Source organism: Doryrhamphus excisus, linkage group LG20 (assembly GCF_037039965.1).
Source record: "Doryrhamphus excisus strain RoL-2023G ecotype Guam linkage group LG20, RoL_Dexc_Guam_v1.1, whole genome shotgun sequence".
Lineage (NCBI taxonomy): Eukaryota > Metazoa > Chordata > Actinopteri > Syngnathiformes > Syngnathidae > Doryrhamphus > Doryrhamphus excisus.
In genome coordinates this window covers 3122456-3139757 of record NC_136376.1, presented here as the reverse complement: position 1 = coordinate 3139757, position 17302 = coordinate 3122456, and the positions used below count along the sequence as shown (strand labels likewise).

Here is a 17302-nt window from a genome sequence, read left to right as displayed (position 1 = left end):
ATTGGCGACTCCAAATTGTCCATAGGTATGAATGTGAGTGTGAATGGTTGTTTGTCTATATGTGCCCTGTGATTGGCTGGTCACCAGTCCGGGGTGTACCCCGCCTCTCGCCTGAAGACAGTTGGGATAGGCTCCAGCATCCCCTTGCGATTGATTTTAAATGATACTTTCACATTATAGTTGCAAAGCAAGAACCCTATTGATTTTGAGTAAATATACTGGAGTCAGCTCGACTCATAGGCCATATTGATGCATGTGTAATAAAAATTTAATTTCATCATTATTATTATTCTTGCTTTCATTTTCTATGTATTGTGTATCCAAACTGTACAGTATATTCCTGACCTCACTACACTTCCTGCCAAAGGAGACGTAAAAAGCAGGATTAAACGTAAATATTCAGTCAGAGGAAATGATAATAATGTCATTCCGTGTGGTCCCGGTGCAGAGCGATCAGTTAAAAGTCGGTGATCAAGCCGCGGACGGCCACATCCTGGCTGGCCGTTAGCAATTGCTGCATGTTTGTCTAGCGCAGATTACACAGTGCAGGCTGCCAGGAGAGTCCCGTGCCTTATTCCTGGAGCCAAAGTAGCCCCTTGTTAAAGCCGCAGACCCCATTCTTTGTGTTTTCATGCACTCAGCACCACATTGTCTCCATAACATTGGCCGGGAAGACATGTTAGATATGGACTGACCTTGTAGAGAGATTCCTTCGCATGGAATTTGATTATTTTTTTTAACATGTTTTTAACTTTGACAGGACCACCTTTGATTTTTTTTTTTTTTCTCTACAGGCTTCCTGGGTGCGACGGCGTCCCACTCGCTCGCCAACTCCACCGCCCCCAACACTGTCCTGAACACCTTAAACTCCTCCATGAGTCCTCTGCAGGCCCCCAGCACCCCAACGCCTTCCTTGTGGCCCAGCTCACTCACCAGCACCCAAGGTTTGTGTATCGGCGTGTATATTTTTCAGAAAGCCCACGTCGGCTTGGATGGCCCTCAAGTTCTGCTGGTTTTTGTAATTTTTTGGGGTTATTAAATCTAATAAATATTATGGTTCTCCTCCAGCCTTCTCTTCCCAGTTGATGCTGCACCCGGCCACCCAGGCCACCCTGAGCAGCATCCTGCTATCGGGCGTGCAGGGCTACACGCAGAGCACGCCGTCCCCTCCGCCGGGCCTGGCGCCCATCGACAAGCAGCCCATCAACGGCGTTCCCGACTGTGCCAAAGCGGCCTGCACGCTCAACGGCCACGTGAAGGTCGGCTCGGTTTCCACCACTCCATTACTCCATTAGTCTCATGACTTAGCTTAATACTTAGCTTCATGGATTTGTGCAGCATCCCGGTTCCGTCTACGGGAGGATAGCCACTGCATCACTCGCCGAGACGGTTCTGAGTCCAGCTCCGTGTGACTCGGTCCAAGAGGCCAGTGGACACAATCCATCAGAACCACTGTCCAGCAAGTCCAGCACAGATGAAGGTACACATACACAGACAAATAGCATTCATTCATTTTCTTATTAAGTCCAAATATTAGAAGAAGAACATGTAGTATGAAGATTCATTCATTTTCTACTGCTTTTCCTCACAAGGGTCACGGGGGTGCTGGAGCCTATCCCAGCTGTCTTTGGGCGGGGTACACCCTGGACTGGTGGCCAGCCAATCACAGGGCACATATAGACAAACAACCATTCACACTCACATTCATACCTATGGACAATTTGGAGTCGCTAATTAACCTAGCATGTTTTTGGAATGTGGGAGGAAACCGGAGTACCAGGAGAAAACCCACGCATGCACGGGGAGAACATGCAAACTCCACATAGAGATGCCCAAAAAAAAACAAAAAAAAATGTTTTAAATATGATGAACAAAACAAAAAAGTTGTAATTTTCGGAAAATTCTGGAATTGAACCCTGGTCTCCTAGCTGTGAGGTCTATGCGCTAACCACTCGACCGCCGTGCCGGCTAAAAATAGCATCCATTTATTTTTATTTATTGATATTTGGTATCTATTAGGGCTGCACGGCGATCGAGTGGTTAGCACGCAGACCTGAGTTCAATTCCACCCTCGGCCATGTCTGTGTGGTGTTTGCATGTTCTCCCCGTGCATGCGTGGGTTTTCTCCACATTCCAAAAACATGCTAGGTTAATTGGCGACTCCAAATTGTCCATAGGTATGAATGTGAGTGTGAATGGTTGTTTGTCTATATGTGCCCTGTGATAGGCTGGCCATCGGTCCAGGGTGTACCCCACCTGGGATAGGCTCCAGCATATCCTCGTGAGGATAAGCGGTAGAAAATGAATGAATGGTATCTATTATGTTGAACAAGTGAAAAGTTACAGTGTATATGAAAAATACACACTCTTGCATAGAGCTCATTAGCATTAAAGCTACAGACACATAAAAAGGCGTTCCCTGTAAGGGCTTGTTTAAAACTGAAAAAAAAGCATTTCACCTGTCAGCTTGTAATCAGGGCATAGTGTGGATGCTTTGTTGAGTTTAAAATGTCACATTTATGAATGAATACACTTTTTTGTTATATATTGGGGTACTTTATTATTTTATATTATGAAGTAAAATATCTTTTTCTCCTGTTGTTACCTACATTAACCTTCAAAAACACCTGAAATGAACTCGTCCCTGATCTGCCAGAGTTTATCATCATGGAGACGTTAGCTTCAGCCCTCCTCGTGTTGCTCAGGCGGTTTTCCCCCTCGGTTCTTCTCTCTCACGCGTCTCCTTTTCCTCCACTGTTTACCGAACCCGTCCTCCCTGATGTGGTGCGTCACGGGCAGGTTTCCTCTCCCTCCTTCCCTCCTTCCCTCCTTCCCTCCTTCCTTCCATCACCTCCTCCTGTGTCACACGGTGTGTTTGGACTGGCTCGCCCTTTTGTTTGCGTGGCGGACGCCTCCAACGTGAATCCCCAGAGATCTCCTTTAAAATGGGCTGACATCATGTTATTTCATGGCCGTGCATATTCAAAAAGTGTTGCTTCTTCACACTTCCTGTAACTCTGGAAGCTGAATTACAGATGGGTGTTTTTCCACTCATCCACAAACCCGCCGGGACTTTTAATGCAGCGTTTTTTTTTTTCCGATAAAGAGGAATGTGTGTGTGTGTGTGTAGGCTCTGACACATTTGTGGAGGTGGGCATGCCCAGGAGCCCCTCTCACTCGGCCAACGGCAGCGAGCTGAAGCAGATGCTGGCGTCATGCAAGACATCATCGGGAAAACGACAAGCCGTGGAGCTCCTGCAAGGCACCAAGAATTCCCACCTACAGTATGTTGGGATTTAAGATGTTTAAGTCACACACATTATTGAGTCCATGTGCACAGAGATGGATTTACACTTTTTTACTTTAGAAACTCCAACAACAACAATTTAGAAGGATTGCTACAAGAAATATTATAGTACAATTCAATTACTGACAGAAATGCAATTACATTTAATTAAATATTGGCAGAAATTCAATGAAATGTAATTAGTATTTTAACTACTGGCAGAAATGCAAGAAAAGTAATTAAAATTAGTTTTAAATAAAATCAAATAAAATAGGACTCAAAGACTAAAAAATTTATTTACTCTCAGAAATGCAAAAATAACTACAACTAAATAAAAAATAAATAAAATAATACAAAAATATATATATATATAATTATGAATAATAAAATAAAATAATTATTATTTTTAAGTTATATGTCCAGCCAGAAAAACTGTTAAATTTTCAAGAAAATAAAAGTTTAAATGAAACCAAAAATAAATAAAACCGCATTCAAATACTGGCTGAAATGCAGTTAAATTATATATATTCTATTAATTATATTTATATATATATATATATTATAATAATATATATATTATATTATTATTACATTATTACTATTAAGTTAAAAATATTTTAAGCTTACATTCTGTCAGAAATACAAATAAATAAAATTAGATTAATACTCACCAAAATGCGTTTAAATGTAAGAAGATATATATTTAAATACCAGAAGAAATTAAACAATTAATAATAATAATAATAATAATATATAATATAATAATAATAATAATAATAATAATAATAATAATAATAATAATAATAATAATATAATATAATATAATATAATATAATATAAAATAAATAATAATAAATAATAATTAAACTGTGTTTAAATACCGGAAGAACCGGTATTCAGTAAATGATTATTGTTTTGAAAGAAAACAAATGAAATAAAGTTAAGTTAAAATACTGTAATATTGTATTTTGGTTTTAAATCGTGTCACCTGGTATTCCTGGCAATGATTCCTGTGTGTCGTGTGCAGTTCCGACTGTCTCTTGTCGGACGCCGAGTCCAGTTCTTCAGACAGTCCTGTGGCTGACAAGAGGGCGCCGGGCAGCGAGCGGGCGGCCGAGAGGGCGGCGCAGCAGAACGAGAGAGAGCGAATCAGACTGGGGCCGCAGACCTCCTTCGCCAACATGCAGGTACACACAAACACACAAAAAACAGAACACAAATCTTTTATTTGTATGAATAATCATGGCCGCTGTTGCTTTGCAGGCTTTTGACTATGAACAGAAGAAGCTGCTGGCAACCAAAGGTGAGCGGACATTAGTTAGAGGCTGTCAATAAAGGCGGGATTAACTTGTACCTTCATGCAGCTATGTTGAAGAAACCCGTGGTGACGGAGGTTCGAACCCCGACTAACACATGGAGCGGTCTCGGTTTCTCGAAATCCATGCCGGCGGAAACCATCAAGGAGCTGAGGAGAGCCAATCACGTGTCCTACAAGCCCAGCATGAGCACCACATACGAGGTCGGTGCACTATTCTAATCTTTCCACGGGATCTGTCTAATACCTGGATTTCCTTTCAGGGTTCCCCGCTGTCCTTGTCGCGGTCCAGCAGCCGGGAGGGCGTGGCTAACGGCAGCGACTCCGACAACTGGCGGGAGAGGAACGGCACGTCAAACGGGCTGCAGGCCCACGCCGAGTTCCCCGCCACTGTGAGCAGCCCGAAGAGGAAGCAGAACAAATCCGGTGTGTTGCAGCACGTGTTGGGTCATGTCCGTTAGCGTGGCGTTGAGTTGTGATTGGCTGAAAGTCAGCCACTGTGCGCTTTATGTGGCACCTAATCCAAAATGGCCTCCCTTTATTGAGCGGAACGCACCCTCTGGGTTAGCAGCTGCTCGCCATTCCGCGCTGTTACTCCTAGCCAGTGAACCCAATTCCCGTTTTATGTGTGTGCGTGGTTGCCATGGCGATTTCACAGCATGACATGATGTATTTTATCCATTGAATGTGCATGAACGTTATGCTTCTAATGTCGTTTTTGGCGCGTTCTTCTTCTTCTTCTTCCGCATGAACGGCGTTCCGGCCAGCTGCGGAACATTACCTGAGCAGCAGCAACTACATGGACTGCATCTCCTCGGTGACGGGGAGCAACGGCTGCAGCCTGAACTCCTCCCTCAAAGGTTCTGACCTGCCTGAGCTCTTCAGTAAGCTGGGCCTGGGGAAGTACACGGACGTCTTCCAGCAACAGGAGGTGAAGCGTATGAGACAGTGCGGTTCCTCGTGGCGTATGTGAAAGTAGAACGTGAGTAGCGGGGATTGAACATGTTGTTGTGACTTCCAGATCGACCTGCAGACATTCCTGACTCTGACCGACCAGGATCTGAAGGAATTGGGCATCACCACTTTTGGCGCCCGCAGGAAAATGCTACTGGCCATCTCTGGTATTTACTAATACGATACAGTAAAGTCCCCAATGAATGTTGATGGATTTACAGCAGATTTATGGACATTCTATGTACGTGAGCGGGCCGTTTTGTTGCTGCACCGACTCGTTCTTCATCGCAGTGGTCACAATCGCAGGGCAAACAAAGAGACAAACAACCTAATTACACAAACATTAACTTAACATGTATGTCTTTGGAATGTGGGAGGAAGCCGGAGTTCAAACCCACATGCTGATTCCATCCCAGATCTTTTCCATCTCTTCTCTGTGTGGCCAACATGCTAACCAATTGATGGCCAACATGCTAACCGTGTGGTGGCCAACATGCAAACCCTGCGGTGGCTAACATGCTAACTGTGTGGTGGCCAACATGCTAACCGTGCGGTGGCTAACATGCTAACTGTGTGGTGAACAACATGCTAACCGTGCAGTGGCGAACATGCTAACCGTGCGGAGGCCAACATGCTAACTGTGTGGTGGCCAACATGCTAACTGTGTGGTGACCAACATGCTAACCGTGTGACCAACATGCTAACCAATTGGTGGCCAACATGCTAACCGTGTGGTGACCAACATGCTAACCCTGCGGTGGTCAACATGCTAACCGTGTGGTGGCCAACATGCAAACCCTGCGGTGGCTAACATGCTAACTGTGTGGTGGCCAACATGCTAACCGTGCGGTGGCTAACATGCTAACTGTGTGGTGAACAACATGCTAACCGTGCGGTGGCTAACATGCTAACTGTGTGGTGAACAACATGCTAACCGTGCGGTGGCTAACATGCTAACCGTGCGGTGGCCAACATGCTAACCGTGCGGAGGCCAACGTGCTAACCGTGCGGTGGCCAACATGCTAACTGTGTGGTGACCAACATGCTAACTGTGTGACCAACATGCTAACCAATTGGTGGCCAACATGCTAACCGTGTGACCAACATGCTAACCAATTGGTGGCCAACATGCTAACCGTGTGACCAACATGCTAACCGCGTGGTGGCCAACATGCTAACCGTGTGACCAACATGCTAACCGCATGGTGGCCAACATGCTACCATGTGGTGATCAACGTGCTAACCATGCTGTGGTCAACATCCTAACCAATTGGTGGCCAACATGCTAACCGTGTGGTGACCAACATGCTAACCATGTGGTGACCAACATGCTAACCAATTGGTGGCCAACATGCTAACCGTGTGGTGACCAACATGCTAACCATATGGTTGCCAACATGCTAACTGTGTGATAGCCAACATGCTAACCGCGCGGTGACCAACATGCTAACCGTGTGGTGACCAACATGCTAACCATGTGGTGATCAACGTGCTAACCACGTGGTGGCCAACATGCTAATTGTGTGTTGACCAACATGCTAACCATTTGGTGGCCAACATGCTAATTGCATGGTAGTCAACATGCTAACCTTGCTGTGGTCAACATGCTAACCACGTGGTGGCCAACATGCTAACCACATGGTGGCCAACATGCTAACTGCGTGATAGCCAACATGCTAACCGTGTGGTGACCAACATGCTAACCATGCTGTGGTCAACATGCTAACCATGTGGTGACCAACATGCTAACCAATTGCGGGCCAACATGCTAACTGTGTGGTAGCCAACATGCTAACAGTGTGGTGACCAACATGCTAACCATGTGGTGATCAACGTGCTAACCACGTGGTGGCCAACATGCTAATTGTGTGTTGACCAACATGCTAACCATTTGGTGGCCAACATGCTAATTGCATGGTAGTCAACATGCTAACCGTGTGGTGACCAACATGCTAACCATGTGGTGATCAACGTGCTAACCACGTGGTGGCCAACATGCTAATTGTGTGTTGACCAACATGCTAACCATTTGGTGGCCAACATGCTAATTGCATGGTAGTCAACATGCTAACCTTGCTGTGGTCAACATGCTAACCACGTGGTGGCCAACATGCTAACCTTGCGGTGACCAACATGCTAACCGTACGGTTGCCAACATGCTAACTGCGTGGTAGCCTACATTCCCAGTGTTTTCCTAGTATGTAGGCCTCCAGAAGTCCAATCTTTTTGTCTATGATAATTGTTCAGGTTTTCTTTTTCAGATGTGTTGAATTGTGTAAGTGAATATTTGAAACAAATGAATAAATAAAGCAAACCACTGCCATCAATCTTAGCCTAGGTGCTAGAGGTAGTGGATTTCTTCGCTAATGCGACTTTGATGTGTTCACAGAACTCAACAAGAACCGTCGGAAGCTATTTGAGCCCCCCATCAGGTCCTCCTTCCTGGAAGGGGGCGCCAGCGGTCGCCTCTCCCGTCAGTTCCACGCCGACATGGCCAGCGTCAGCGGGAGGTGGTAGGCACTCCCAGAACCGTCCCATCCTGGATGCCGCTTCCTTGGCCTCTTTCGGACTAAAGACTAATTTTCCAGAATGAATGACAAGCCATAGTTGTCCGCACGACGTGGAAAGAAGTTCGGGAAGCAACATGGAAGTTCAGCGTTCTTTAGGCTACTCCAGAAGGTGCAGGCGGAACGGTTTAGTCGGATCCTTTTCCTTCCGGTGATGCGGCTGCAGCCGTGTCAGTGACATGCACTTTAATATTGCTAAACGTTTGCCTGTGAAAACCTTCATGATATGAAGAAGAACTTTTTTGCTCCCAAGCCAAAGAAATGTTAGCACTTAGCCTGGATGAAGATCAAAGTAGGTCTGCAAGGTCATCATCGTGACCGTCATGGACTCCAAAAAGGGCTTTTAATTGGGAGGTTCGGCGTTGATGCTCGGCCGCCATCTTGTGTGTATTTCCACACCAAGTGATAAAAAAAAACAAATATTTTGTATTCATTATTCTACCATGTTTAGGGAAAGGGTGGGATTTTAATGCTAATCAGTTTACATGTGTATTTTTTATACCTAATGAATGATTATTTTGTGCGTATTATTGTCATTTCGTGTTTTTGTTTTGTTCATAAGGAACCGTTTTTTGTCGGCGTGGGCTCAAAATCTCACAATGCACCAGCCTCCCCCCCCATCCCCCCATAGTGCTGACTACATTTAAGCCCAAAATGATTTTAGTGAGTTTTTATTATGTACAAAATGATTCATATACCCAAATGTAGAAAAATAATCATGAATAAATTCAAATATATGCATTTTGATAAGTCTGCTGATATTATATATTTCTATATATATATAATATTTCTTCCAATATTTCTACCAAATATTTCTACCAATTAATATCACAATATTTTAATATCACATTTCACTTTTATTGACTAAATTATACATTATCCCAAATATAGAACAATTTGTCTTGTCATTTCCAGCCAGAAAATAACCATAAAAAAAATTAAAATATCAACAAATTATTCATAGACCTGAATGGAAAAAAAATCTAAAAATAATCAGAAAAATATAAAAAAAAATAAAATAATTGAATAAAATAATTTAACTAAAGAGAATAAAATAGCAAAAATTATTTCACTTAATATCCCAAATGTTAATTTAATTAGTTTGTGTAATATTTTTCCATAATTTTCATGTTACAAATAAAACTAATCATAAAATATAAATATAAAATAAATTAATTGAATAAAATAATTTAACTCATGAGAATAAAATAGCAAAAAATATTGTACTTAATATCAAAAATGTTATTTTAATTAGTTTGTTTCACATTCTTCCATAATTTCCATCTCACAAATTTAAAAAAAATCATTTTAACACCATATTTGGCTAGGGTATAAATTATTTTGGGCTTAAGTGTACGTCTTTCTATAAAAAAATTTAAAACATTTTAATTAAAAAAAGCCATGAAAAGCTGCCTTTGCTCCATTTAATGAAGCAAGATAACGAGCGGTATACATGAAGTGTCCTGAAGTGTTCGTTAACTATGCAGAAGAAGATACCCCAAGTGCAATCAATGGTATTTTTGATGTTTTTATGTTTCTATTCAGTATTAAAACGTAAAATCAGCCATTAGGAATGACCGCCTTTCCAGTATGGAAGCACCAGCAGCCAAACAAAGCAGTGCCTTGCTTTCATTGCAATGATTCCCAACATTCCCTTTTCTCGTTTTTTTTTTAAACCACATTTGCCTCCTCTGATGTGATTTGAGTCGTGGTCAACGTGGTTTTCACGTTTAATAACATGATCTGACACGGTTGCTGATGCTAACCGGCTAATTTTATTCTTTGTGTTCTTTTATTTGATACAACAAAAGATCGGATCCCAGGCCTAGTCGGGCCTGACTCACAGTGGCACTACGCTATGTTGTGACTCGTGTTCTCGCCTACATTAGACATTTGTTGTCCTCCCACCTTCTTACAAAAGGTTTTATTTTCGTGTCCGAAAGTTTACTGAATTGCCAAATAAGCATCTCTCTCTTTTTGTACTGCAGTTTGGTGTCAAAAACCACTAAAAACTAAAGTGTGTAACATTTGTGCAACGTCTTTTCCATTCTGTCAGGATTTTATGCAGAATCGTTCAAAAGTTGTGTTCAATGCCAGTTGGATTCTAGAACAAAACTCAAGCCATCAATCAGGCAAAAAACATTCTCGACTTTATGAAGGTAATAAATATATGCAAAATATTCCTTTGCTTGTTTTTGTTTTTTTTCTGTTAAATATTCCATCTGCTCTGCCGTTATCATATATACTATTCTCCCTTTATTCTCAATTTGTCCAATGTCTTTTTAGGTGGAATTAAGCTAGTCAATATGTTTTTTTATATGCTGGAACTCACCTGCTATCTGTTAGCTGTCATATTTGGTAGTGAGTTGAATAGAAACAACATGGTAACAATGGTAACATGAACAGGAGGTGTATTGAGTGTAATTGGCTCAGTGCCTCAAGGGGGCAGTGTTGCTGCTTTAAAAAATATACTTGCTACAGATACAGGAAAAATAATGTCTAATAAATAGTATTCAAAATTTGGGGAATTAAAAAAAAAAAAACTTACCAAAATTATTAATTTTATTAGTTTAAAAGTTTAATATTATTATTAAACTTTTTTTTACCTTGATAACTTTTGAAAGAAATATTTAAAATGATGTTTCTTCTGATTTAACTTGTATATTATTGTTTATTTAGCAAGTCCTCATCAACTAATAAATAAATATTAAATCAAAATATTTTTAATATATATTCAAAATTGTGATTATAAATTTAAAAAATAAATCGATAAGTAATAAATTCTTACAATGATATAAATATTTCAAATGATGTTTCTTCTGATTTAACTTGTATATTATTGTTTACTTAGCAAGTCCTCATCCACTAATAAATAATATATTAAATAAAAATATTTTTAATATATATTTAAAATTGTGATATAAATAAAAAATACAAAATGATGAGTAATAAATTTGTACAATGATATAAATATTTAAAATGATGTTTCTTGATTTAACTTGTATATTATTGTTTACTTAGCAAGTCCTCATCAACTAATAAATCATATATTAAAAAAATATTTTTAATATATACATTTTTAAATATATAATTAAAATTGTGATTATAAAGAAAAAAATATAAAATGATAAGTAATAAATTCTTACAAGGATATAAATATTTGAAATTATTTTTCTTCTGATTTAACTTGTATATTATTGTTTACTTAGCAAGTCCTCATCAACTAATAAATAATATATTAAATAAAAATATTTTAAATATATACATTTTTAAATATATAATTAAAATTGTGATTATAAAGAAAAAAATATAAAATGATAAGTAATAAATTCTTACAAGGATATAAATATTTAAAATTATTTTTCTTCTGATTTAACTTGTATATTATTGTTTACTTAGCAAGTCCTCATCAACTAATAAATAATATATTAAATAAAAATATTTTAAATATATATTTAAAATTGTGATTATAAATAAAAAAATATAAAATGATAAGTAATAAATTCTTCCAATGGTATAATAATGAATTCCATGACTAAGTGAATGTAAATTAGGATATACAGTAGCACTACATTTATACAGTAACACTGTGGTTGATGGCATGAAATAGCGGCTCATATGGTGAGGAAGATGGCGTACACCCAAACAGGTGGCCTTCACTGAAGCGTGTTGATCAGCAGCAGCGTGTGACTCGCTGGCAATCCACACACCAGCTTTGCCTTTGTGAGAGTGGGGTGTCACGCCACCGCACCGCAGACGATGTAAACAGTGGTTAGCGTGTGTTAAGATGTCGGCGGCTGCTGTGCAAAACAATCATTAGGGTGGCGCTTGGTTTGAGATGTCACTCGATGTCACATTTCGTCTTGACGGTCAAGAGGGAGGACCGTGGTTGCTACCGATGGGCTGAGATGCACGAAAAAAAAAAAAAAACATTTTATTTCAAATGTCTGCAGGCAAGCTTCCCACTTGATGTCCAGCAATATTGCTGGAGCACATTAGCAGATTGCCTCTGCAGGAAAAGTGTGAACGAGGATGTGAGTGTGAGCTTTGACAATATGCTCGCTTTATGACGCATAAACCTGTTGTATGTATTTATAAATACTCCATGATGTTTGCATTCATAATATTCCATTTCATCTCTTACTATTCCTGAAAGGAAAACTTCAGCCAGGCACACAAACACATTTGATTCTTTGGGTCTTATGACTAATAAGAAAATGTTACACAAGCGTAACCTCTGACCTCTACAGGTTGAAGACTGTAGCATCCGCCATCACCGCCGCCATCCTTCCACTTTCCACATCTGCTGCATTTTGGATTCCGCACAGCAAATATGGGCTTATCACTTGGGTGTCCGAAGTTGTCACAGTGGGATGTTTGGGGCTTGTTTGGTTTTTATTTGGCCCATAGCACATTCAAAAAATACTATTTTACAAGAAAAAAAATAAACAGCAAAAATGGAAAAAATATGAAGATTTTCAAGAAATAAATTGGTAAATTTATGACAATATAGAAGGGAACGTTTTTCTTGCTTTAGGCAAGGTTTTTATTTCACAACGTGATGCAAAACAGCAGTTAGCATTTACATTAGCATGTTGAGCTAGCCATTCTCACTTCCGCCATCTTTGCCCCGCCCCCTTCCACATACCCGACACCAAAAGTCCCAAAAATATTTTTGTCCAGTAAATGTATGACTTTATTTTTGTAATATTACAAGTTTTTATCAAGTACATTTACGATTTTATTCTCAGAAATGTACAAAATCTCTGATTATTTAAATACGTTGTAGTATTTACAAGCATTGCTATAAAAATGGGAGACTTATGCGACTATTGGCCTTGGGCAAAAGTAATATTACAACTTTTTTCTCATTAATTTTTGCCTTTTTTTTTAATGTGGCCCTTTTACTCCGTCATAAAAACCAGCAGTAATTTTTATCTTATTAAAAAAAAGAATTAATGAGAACAGGGGAAAAGTAACATCATTTTAAGTAGCATAAATACTACAGAAAAAAATGACGTTATTTTATAGAGAAATACTATGAAAAACAAACATGAGTTGCAATTTGGGGGAAAAATTTCACTTAAGTAACTTACATAGAAGATGAAATATTAAATATAAATATAATTATAATATATATATAATATAATATAAATATAATATTAAATATAAACATATTTATAAAATTATATATAATATTTATAATTTTTTAAAGTCATACTATTACAATAAACCAAGGAATACTAAAAAAAAATTATAAGAATAAAGTCAAAATATCATGGGAGACATAATACTATGAAAAGAAAATTTACAAAAATCGTTGACAAAAATTAAAAAAAAATGCATAAAAATGGAAAGCAGAGCAAAGTTGATACTAACAATAAGGGTCAGAAAGCTGTGGTGCGTTTTTTCTCAGGATGCTATGTACACCATCTTAGCATCTCTACATGTCTTGCTTTACAAAATACAAAATATCAAAGTGGTTCTCGCACCCTTCTTCAGGATGTGGTCCTCACTGTAAAAAAAAAAAAAAAAAAATGACACCCCGAACACACACACACACACAGGACACAACTCTATTCAGTTTTTTTTTTTTTTTACTTTTTAGATAATTTTTAGATGATTTTGTGTAAGGATACAACTGATGGAAGTTGTGTTTTTTAGTCTGTTTATGGGACGCTGTGTGCACCCCCCCCCCTTTCCCCACATTGGGGAACTGATCCTAACCCAGGATAACTGAGGCTGGAGGGGAGGAGGTTATCTGATGATGGACGGAGGTAGGAACCATCCCCTTCCTCCTTCCTCCTCCCCCTGCTCCTCCTCTTGGTTAACAGGGGCAAATAGGGCAAATCATGGCGTGCATAACAATCAACTATTTTTGTTATGCATTTGTGCATTAGTCCAGCACTTTTATGATGTTTATGAAGTTGAAATGAAAAGAAAAGTCATTTGGACGGATGCTGTGTGCTAATCTGTGGCTATCAAGCCTAAAGCTCTTTTGGAAATGAAGGTATTTAAACACAGCAGGAGGCAGCTGGTAAGTCCAGCACACAAGCTGGGTCTTATTAAGTCCATGCAGAAGAGCTTAATGGAGACCAAGCTTCTCCGTGTTCACGTGTGCATGTTGCATCTTCAACAGGAGCACATGTGTGACCTTCAGGGAAGGACTCTAGAGTCCAGTCCTTCAATCTTCAATCTTCAAAAGCAGAGTCGAGGCCTTGAGAGATGTTTTTCCTACTGTATTTGAATGCAGCGGTGATTATGAGCTTAGTGGGACTTATACGTTGTGCTAGCTGCCGTAAGCCTAGCGTGCTAATCCTGCAACGTGCATAAAAACGCAGCTTGTTTTCACTCCCAGAGTCCACATGTAGGTCATGCAGTCAAGCCCCGAGTCTTTGGAAGAACCTCTTCTTCTTCTTCGTCGTCGTCAGGACGACCAGGAGGACCACTTTTAGCCTGTGCCGTGTTTTTAGCTTGGCTTTGAGAAGCTCCATAATGCTAATAAAGGCAGCTAACAATAAATCTGGATTACAATCGTTCCTTAAGTGATTTAAAGCTGCTCTGTGCTCTCAGACAACACAGGAGGGCGTTGGGGCAGACTAAGCTCATTTGGAGGTTTGGGAATGACATCTTTTCATCTTTGGAGACGTTACTGTGAGTGGGAATGCCAATGGTCGCCAATCACACCGCTGTTGGAACTTTATGCTAACATCTGATAACTAGCTTACTTTGTCACTTGGTTGGTTTCTTTGTCAGTTGGTTGGTTGTTTTCTTCAGTGGTTAGCTAACTAGTTGGTTTCTTTGTCAGTTGGTTGGTTGTTTTCTTCAGTGGTTAGCTAACTAGTTGGTTTCTTTGTCAGTTGGTTGGTTGTTTTCTTCAGTGGCTAGCTAACTAGTTGGTTTCTTTGTCAGTTAGTTGGTTGTTTTCTTCAGTGGTTAGCTAACAAGTTGGTTTCTTTGTCAGTTGGTTGGTTGTTTTCTTCAGTGGTTAGCTAACTAGTTGGTTTCTTTGTCAGTTGGTTGGTTGTTTTCTTCAGTGGTTAGCTAACAAGTTGGTTTCTTTGTCAGTTAGTTGGTTGTTTTCTTCAGTGGCTAGCTAACTAGTTGGTTTCTTTGTCAGTTAGTTGGTTGTTTTCTTCAGTGGTTAGCTAACTAGTTGGTTTCTTTGTCAGTTGGTTGGTTGTTTTCTTCAGTGGTTAGCTAACTAGTTGGTTTCTTTGTCAGTTGGTTGGTTGTTTTCTTCAGTGGTTAGCTAACGAGTTGTTTTCTTCAGTGGTTAGCTAACGAGTTGGTTTCTTCAGTGGTTAGCTAACTAGTTGGTTTCTTTGTCAGTTGGTTGGTTGTTTTCTTCAGTGGCTAGCTAACTAGTTGGTTTCTTTGTCAGTTAGTTGGTTGTTTTCTTCAGTGGCTAGCTAACTAGTTGGTTTCTTTGTCAGTTGGTTGGTTGTTTTCTTCAGTGGTTAGCTAACGAGTTGGTTTCTTTGTCAGTTGGTTGGTTGTGTTCTTCAGTGGTTAGCTAACTATTTGGTTTCTTTGTCGGTTGGTTGGTTGTTTTCTTCAGTGGTTAGCTAACTAGTTGGTTTCTTTGTCAGTTAGTTGGTTGTTTTCTTCAGTGGTTAGCTAACGAGTTGGTTTCTTCAGTGGTTAGCAAACTATTTGGTTTCTTTGTCGGTTAGTTGGTTGGTTTGTTCAGTGGTTAGCTAACAAGTTTGTTTCTTTGTCAGTTAGCTGGTTGTTTTCTTCAGTGGTTAGCTAACTAGTTGGTTTCTTTGTCAGTTAGTTGGTTGTTTTCTTCAGTGGTTAGCTAACGAGTTGGTTTCTTCAGTGGTTAGCAAACTATTTGGTTTCTTTGTCGGTTAGTTGGTTGGTTTGTTCAGTGGTTAGCTAACAAGTTTGTTTCTTTGTCAGTTAGCTGGTTGTTTTCTTCAGTGGTTAGCTAACTAATTGGTTTCTTTGTCAGTTGGTTGGTTGGTTGGTTTCTTCAGTGGTTAGCTAACTAGTTGTTTTTTTTGTCAGTTAGTCGGTTGTTTTCTTCAGTGGTTAGTTAGATAGTTGTTTTTTTGTCAGTTAGTTGGTTGTTTTCTTCAGTGGTTTGCTAACTAGTTGGTTTCTTTGTCAGTTGGTTGTTTTCTTTAGTGGTTAGCTAACTAGTTGGTTTCTTCAGTGGTTAGCTAACTAGTTGGTTTCTTTGTCAGTTAGTTGGTTGTTTTCTTCAGTGGTTAGCTAACTAGTTGGTTTCTTTGTCAGTTAGTTGGTTGTTTTCTTCAATGGTTAGCTAACTAGTTGGTTTCTTTGTCAGTTAGTTGGTTGTTTTCTTCAGTGGTTAGCTAACGAGTTGGTTTCTTCAGTGGTTAGCAAACTATTTGGTTTCTTTGTCGGTTAGTTGGTTGGTTTGTTCAGTGGTTAGCTAACAAGTTTGTTTCTTTGTCAGTTAGCTGGTTGTTTTCTTCAGTGGTTAGCTAACTAATTGGTTTCTTTGTCAGTTGGTTGGTTGGTTGGTTTCTTCAGTGGTTAGCTAACTAGTTTGTTTCTTTGTTGGTTAGTTGGTTGGTTTGTTCAGTGGTTAGCTAACGAGTTTGTTTCTTTGTCAGTTAGTTGGTTGTTTTCTTCAGGGGTTAGTTAGATGGTTGGTTTCTTTAGTGGTTAGCTAAGTAGTTGGTTTCTTGGTCAGTTAGTTGGTTTGTTTCTTCAGTGGTTAGTTAGATAGTTGGTTTCTTTGAGCATCTTTGAGTACTCTGAAAAGTGCTACACAAATAAAATGTATTATTATTATTATTATTATTATTAATATTCCAGGTATTCCTCAAAAACATGTTTTTGATATCATGCCATTCACATTTTTAACTTATCTTTCATACATTTAAAAAAAAAATTGTTTTTACCCCAACCTTCCATAAGTGGGTCAAAAATGACCCAGTCAGGTTGTTTTCTTGGAATATCTTTCTATAAATTGTTATCATTTCATATTCCAGGTATTCCTCAAAAAACAAGTTTTTGATATCATACCGTTCACATTTTTAATTTACCTTTATGCAACACACAATGGATCCTCACATTTTCTATTGTTGTACGGGGTCATTTTCTTTTTCAAAGATGTACAAAAGTGAAAAATGAAGATGTTTCTAACATGAAATCATTCTTGCGTGGTCCTAAATGTAATACTAAATATCATACAAGTGA

At 39.3% G+C, this 17302-nt stretch overlaps 1 protein-coding gene across 2 annotated transcripts in view; it reads left to right on the top strand.

Annotated features, from left to right (window-relative positions):
• LOC131107954 (protein bicaudal C homolog 1-like) overlaps positions 1-10291 on the top strand; it is a 61723-nt gene extending 51432 nt beyond the window's left edge. For both annotated transcript variants that reach the window (XM_058058488.2, XM_058058490.2), the window contains exons 11-21: positions 795-944; positions 1069-1259; positions 1339-1480; positions 3131-3284; positions 4314-4473; positions 4550-4589; positions 4651-4805; positions 4865-5027; positions 5369-5532; positions 5623-5722; positions 7945-10291. In XM_058058488.2, the coding sequence (XP_057914471.2) occupies positions 795-944; positions 1069-1259; positions 1339-1480; positions 3131-3284; positions 4314-4473; positions 4550-4589; positions 4651-4805; positions 4865-5027; positions 5369-5532; positions 5623-5722; positions 7945-8072 (1547 nt within the window). In that variant the 3' untranslated portion in view covers positions 8073-10291. The remainder of the gene's footprint in view (positions 1-794; positions 945-1068; positions 1260-1338; positions 1481-3130; positions 3285-4313; positions 4474-4549; positions 4590-4650; positions 4806-4864; positions 5028-5368; positions 5533-5622; positions 5723-7944) is intronic.
• Positions 10292-17302: the final 7011 nt, after the last annotated feature.